Source organism: Pongo abelii, chromosome 1 (genome assembly GCF_028885655.2).
Source record: "Pongo abelii isolate AG06213 chromosome 1, NHGRI_mPonAbe1-v2.0_pri, whole genome shotgun sequence".
Classification (NCBI taxonomy): domain Eukaryota; kingdom Metazoa; phylum Chordata; class Mammalia; order Primates; family Hominidae; genus Pongo; species Pongo abelii.
This window is the reverse complement of record NC_071985.2, coordinates 97,849,968-97,856,054: the sequence shown is the minus strand read 5'-3', so window position 1 is coordinate 97,856,054 and position 6,087 is coordinate 97,849,968. Positions and strand designations below refer to the sequence as shown.

The following is a 6,087-nucleotide window of genomic DNA, read 5'->3' as shown; positions in this document are numbered from 1 at the left end:
GTGTGCTGCACCCATTAACTCGTCATTTAGCATTAGGTATATCTCCTAATGCTATCCCTCTCCCCTCCCCCCACCCCACAACCATCCCCAGTGTGTGATGTTCCCCTTCCTGTGTCCATGTGTTCTCATTGTTCAGTTCCCACCTATGAGTGACAACATGCAGTGTTTGGTTTTTTGCCTTAATCCTCACAACACTCAGGAAAGATTTAATTATCTCTATTTTGCAGAAGAGTAATTTGATATTCAGGTTGGTTATAAAGGTTGCATAGCTATAAGTACATGGCCTTGGATGTTAGACTCACCTTTGGCCCCATGGGCTCATCCTTCTATAGAGTTGCCTCTATCTTTGAAGTAACTTAAATTACTTCAAGTTAGAAAACACTTCCTCTTTTACGTCACTCTGGTAAGAATCTGAAGCAAAGTGGAAGTTGGCAGATACAATAATCTTTTAGGAGAGGAGATACCTTTGCCACTCCTCATCTCCTGACCATCAGGTCTTCTAGGGATGGAGAAGAAACTGTTAGGGCAATGAAGGAGGAAGAAAATAAGAATCTGCTCTTCATAGTCCTGAGGCTTCAACACTAAGACAAGACACTCCCACACTCTGTAGGTGATGGCAAGGGCAGGCACAGAGGGAGGGAACTGGCTGCTGGAATGCCAGCCCGGGTGATGCGCCAGGCAGATGCCAACCACCTTTCTCATGGCCCAAGCCAGACCCAGAACCCTTTATATAAAGACAGCCCTCTTCCCAGATGCCTCAGCCTGAAGGACTGCTTGCCTGTGAGAAGGGTGAGTCTAGGAACTGGATCCTGGGATTGGGGTGGGTGTGATGTTCAGGGGGAGCCCAGGTTCACAGTGGTGAGGCACAAATAAGGGGGAAGCTAGGAACCAGGGAGGGCGAGGGGTGCATTAACCTGAGGAGAAAAGTCTGGTGAGCTTTTAGGAGACAGAAGCATAGCTATAGAGTTTATGAGATGAGCTAGGGCTGTGAAGCCAGTGTATTTGCCTTTGATAACCCTGAACTTATCCTCAGGTACCATTTTCTCTCATGATCTTTCTGGAAAAGCCACATTAGCAATTTACACCTTATGAGCAAAGTTGTGTGTGGAAGGGTTACCTTCCCCAGGGAAATAGATATGTAGGTATTCTCTATAAATTGAAAATAGAAGGTTTGAACCTTCATTAGGAGCATCTGGGGAGCTTATTGAAAGGCAGTTTGTTGGATGAGCCTGTTGTCAAATGATCTTGTTTTGCTGGTCAGTGGGCTGCCTGCACATAAACACATGGATCTGACACAAGCAGACGAGTGAGGCTGCCCTGTGCTCTTCCCGGCTAAGCATGGTGTCAGGGTGTATGCCTGCAGCCCTCACGTTATGTTTGCAATGCCCCAGCTGCGTTGATCTTTAAGTAAGGCAGAATGTCCGTCTTCTGATTAAGAACATTGGACTTTCTGGCTTACTCCAACTTAGGTAACTCCACCTTGCCTCTAAGAAGAGCTGGGGAAAAACATTTCTGAGGCCTGCAGACTGTCACACTTCAGGTGATTAGCAACAGCAACCTGACTGGGCAAGTTGTCATGGTGGCCAGAGTCTTTCCAAGGCTGGTGTGTTTTGCATGGGCACGTTTTGCATGTGTCATGTTTAAATGAATTTACTTCAAAACATTGTGTTATGTTTAAATGAATTTATTTCAAAACATTGTGTCATGTTTAAATGAATTTATCTAAAAACATTGAATATAGAGAAACAAACATTTAATGTTGGGTTCAAGCTGCCTGCTTTCCAGTGAATGCTTTGACATTATGTGAATGCAGATGGTGCTGAGTGCTTATTCTCATATGTACGTTCTTACATGTTTGCACATTTATGTGTACTGCCAGTGCACATGTGTGAGTAAATCCAAGCTCCTGTGGGAATAGAGTTTCCACTTTGGGCTATAGCCTTGGGAGCAAGTTGTTATCTCTACTTCCTGTAGGGCTGCTCAGACCACATTGGATGTGAGAAAGTGTGGAGACGAAAGGAGAATCCTTTTGTCATCAATGCCCTCTTTTCTGGGCATTGGTAGGTCCACCCCCAGGGAGATCCTGGACATCTGCAACCCTGGATGTGCCCTTTGACAGACCCAGGGCAGGTCTAACAGATTAATCCTGGGTCCAACTAAGTCAGGACACTTGGGTGAAAGTTGAGGGTGGAGGAGGAAAAGCTAGGGAAGATGCAGGGTGTCTTCCTCTAGGTCCTGGCACCCCCTCTCCAACTCTCACCCTCCTGACCCTGGTCTCTCTGCCCTCAGGTCACTCTTGACTGGCTGCATCAGGACCATGTGTGACCAGCAGCAGATCCAGTGCTGCCTGCCGCTCCAACAGTGCTGCGTCAAGGGTCCCTCCTTCTGCTCTTCTCACTCCCCCTTTGCCCAGAGCCAAGTGGTGGTTCAAGCCCCTTGTGAGATGCAAATTGTGGAGTGCCCTGCATCATGCCCAGTTCAAGTTTGCCAGGTGACAGACCAGGCTCCATGCCAGTCTCAGACCACACAGGTGAAGTGCCAGTCTAAGACCAAGCAGGTGAAAGGCCAGGCTCCATGTCAGTCTAAGACCACCCAGATGAAGGTCCAGGCTCCGTGCCAGTCTAAGACCACCCAGGTGAAGGGCCAGGCTGCATCCCAATCTCAAACTTCCTCTGTTCAAAGCCAGGCTCCATGCCAATCTGAGGTGTCCTACGTGCAGTGCGAAGCCTCACAACCTGTTCAGACTTGCTTCGTAGAATGTGCTCCAGTTTGTTACACAGAAACTTGTTATGTAGAATGCCCAGTCCAGAACTATGTACCCTGTCCAGCTCCTCAGCCTGTCCAGATATATGGAGGGCATCCTGCAGTGTGCCAGACTCAGGGAAGAGTCTCCACCCAGTGCCAGTATCAAGGCTTCTACAGCAATTGTGGCCCCCAGTTTCAGTCAAGGGCTACCTACAACAACTACACCCCCCAGTTCCAGTCAAGGCCTTCCTACAGCAGCTGTTTCCCTCAGTATCGGTCCCGGGCTTCATTTAGCCCCTGTGTGCCCCAGTGCCAGACCCAGGGCTCCTATGGGAGCTTCACTGAACAGCACCGCTCTCGGAGCACCAGCAGATGCCTTCCTCCTCCTCGGCGGCTGCAGCTTTTCCCCCGCAGCTGTTCACCACCAAGACGTTTTGAGCCCTGCTCCAGCAGCTACCTGCCATTAAGACCCTCTGAAGGTTTCCCTAACTACTGCACCCCACCCCGCCGCTCTGAACCCATATATAACAGTCGCTGTCCTCGCCGCCCCATTTCAAGCTGCTCTCAGAGACATGGCCCCAAGTGCCGAATCGAGATTTCCTCCCCGTGCTGCCCCAGGCAGGTTCCCCCACAGAGATGTCCTGTTGAGATTCCTCCCATCAGACGCCGCTCCCAGAGCTGTGGCCCGCAGCCCTCCTGGGGCGCCTCCTGCCCCGAGCTGAGGCCACACGTAGAGCCACGTCCGCTCCCAAGCTTCTGTCCACCACGGCGTCTTGACCAGTGTCCGGAGTCACCACTGCAGCTGTGTCCACCTCCTGCTCCACGTCCACGTCTGCGCCCAGAACCATGCATAAGTCTAGAACCACGCCCGCGTCCTCTACCACGACAACTTTCAGAACCTTGTTTGTATCCAGAACCACTTCCAGCACCACGTCCAACACCGCGGCCAGTTCCCCTTCCTCGCCCAGTGCAGTGTGAAATTCCAGAGCCACGTCCACGTCTGCAGCCCTGTGAGCACCCAGAGCCTCGTCCACGACCAGAGCCAATTCCCCTGCCGGCGCCCTGCCCAAGCCCGGAGCCCTGCAGGGAGCCTTGGCGCAGCCCCAGCCCATGCTGGGGCCCAAATCCAGTTCCATACCCAGGAGACCTAGGCTGTCGTGAGTCTAGTCCACACCGCCTAGACACCGAAGCTCCCTACTGTAACCCATCCAGTTATAACCAGGGGCAAGAGAGTGGTGCTGGCTGTGGGCCTGGTGATGTGTTTCCAGAGCGGAGGGTTCAGGATGGCCATGGAGACCAAGGCAATGCCTTTGCTGGAGTGAAAGGGGAAGCAAAGAGTGCTTATTTTTAAAGGAAAGGTGACTGAGACAACCCTCTCTCCTGCTCTGAAAATGTTGTTCCTCCTATTCCACAATTTCCAGTGCGCTCTTGTTTGAATCTCTCCAAAGATATTCAGAGACTCCCTATTACGAAGGTGATGTCCAAACTCCTTTGCCTATCATCCAAAGATCCACACCTGGGTCTCAGATGCCTCTCCAGCCTCACGTGTCACTCCTCGCCTGTACACATCCTCAGCTCTAGCCAGACCAATCTGGCCACTGGGCACAGCTTGGGTGTTCCCCAGGCCGTACTTTAGATGTCCCTGCCTCCAAGCCTCTGCTCACTCTTTCCCACTCTGCCTGGACCACTTCTCTCCTCCTCCCCAGCTTCTGAAATCCAACCCATCTTTCAGTGCCTCTCCCTTGGAGCCTTCTTTGCTTGTTCCCACTCACAAGAACCTGTGCTGACTTCCTAGAACTCACTGCATCCTCCGCACTACTTGGTAACTGCCTGGTGACATCTCTCGAATTGTTATTTCACTTTGCAGGCATGTCTTCCTTATCTGCCTAACTAGGTTGTAAACTCCCAACTGAGTGGAGTCAGAGAATCTCTAAATCTCAGTATCTATCCTGGGGCGGGCTGTTGCTTAGCAAGACTTGTGGGTTGGCAGCTTGAACCATGTTCTGTCCTGATGCTCAACTGTAGGAACTGAGGTGAGAGGATGCCATGTGACAATAAAGATCATGATGTACCCACTGCCTGAGTCCTGAGTCGTTCCTGCTTTTATTCCTTGATTTGCTGAGATGAGGTTTTTATTGTTGCTATTTTAAATTGTGATGGTAAAACACACGTAACATAAAATTTACCATCTTCACCATATTTAAGCATTCAATTCAATGGCATTAAGTACGTTCACATTGTTGTGCTACCAGCACCACCATCTGTCCACAGAACTCATCTTGCTGAATTAAATCTTCATCCATTAAATAATAACTCCTCATTCCTTGCTCCTTCTAGCCCCTAGCAACCACCATTTCTGTCTCTATCAATTTGACGATTCTAGGCAACTCATATAAGTAGAAAAAGGCATTATTTTTCCTTTTATGACTGGATTACTCCACTTAGCATAATGTTCTCAAGGTTTATCCAAGTTGTAGCATGTGCCATAATCTCCTTCCTCTTCAAGGCTGACTAATATTCCATTGCATGTACATACTACATTTTGTTTATTTGTTCATCAGTGGATGGATGGGCACTTAGGTTGCTTTCACCTTTTTTCTTGTAGTAAATAGTGTTGCAATGAACATGGGTATACAAATACTTCTGTGAATCCCTGATTTCAATTCTTATGGATAGATATCTGGAAGTGGGATCACTGGATTGTAGGCAATTTTATTTTTAATTTTTTGAGGAACTGCTATACTATCTTTCATAGTGACTGCATCATTTTACATTCCCACCAACAAGGTACAAGTCCTAATTTCTCCACATCCTTGTCAACATGTGTTATTTTCTGTTCGTTGTCTTGTTTTGGTAATAGCCATCCTGATGGATATGACATAGTATGAATTTTCATTTTAATTTATTACCTTTCTTCTTTAGTTTATTGTACCCATGGTGTGAGCTTCTTAAGCCTAGACCAAGTGGGTTGTCTTGTGAGTTTTCAATATTCCCTCAGGGTCGTTGGCCCCAGATGGAAAGGATGAAGAAAAAGGCAAGGGGATGAGGGAACGGGGAGAATAACTCTGCCCCCGGTCTAGGAGTAAAGGACTTCAGGCCTGGGTTTGGTTAACTGGGTTTTGCCCAGCTCTAGGGCCACAGTCACAGCCGAAGAATGAAGCACCTGGAGGCTCTCTGGGGATACTCCCCTTCTTTCAGAACTAGGCCGGGCATGGTGGCTCATGCCTGTAATCCCAGCACTTTGGGAGGCTGAGGAGGGCTGATCACCTGAGGTCAATAGTTCGAGTCCAGCCTGACCAACATGGCGAAATCCCGTCTCTCTACTAAAAATACAAAAATTAT

The 6,087-nt window shown here is 48.9% G+C and overlaps 1 protein-coding gene across 1 annotated transcript; it reads left to right on the top strand.

The window, feature by feature from the left end:
* The first annotated feature begins 754 nt into the window (after window positions 1-754).
* KPRP (keratinocyte proline rich protein) lies at window positions 755-4,824 on the top strand. The gene is made up of 3 exons (XM_002810191.2): window positions 755-789; window positions 2,290-2,602; window positions 2,642-4,824. The coding sequence occupies exons 2-3, from the start codon at window positions 2,318-2,320 to the stop codon at window positions 4,094-4,096; spliced, it is 1,740 nt and encodes a 579-aa protein (XP_002810237.1). The 5' UTR covers window positions 755-789; window positions 2,290-2,317; the 3' UTR covers window positions 4,097-4,824.
* The last annotated feature ends 1,263 nt before the right edge of the window (window positions 4,825-6,087 follow it).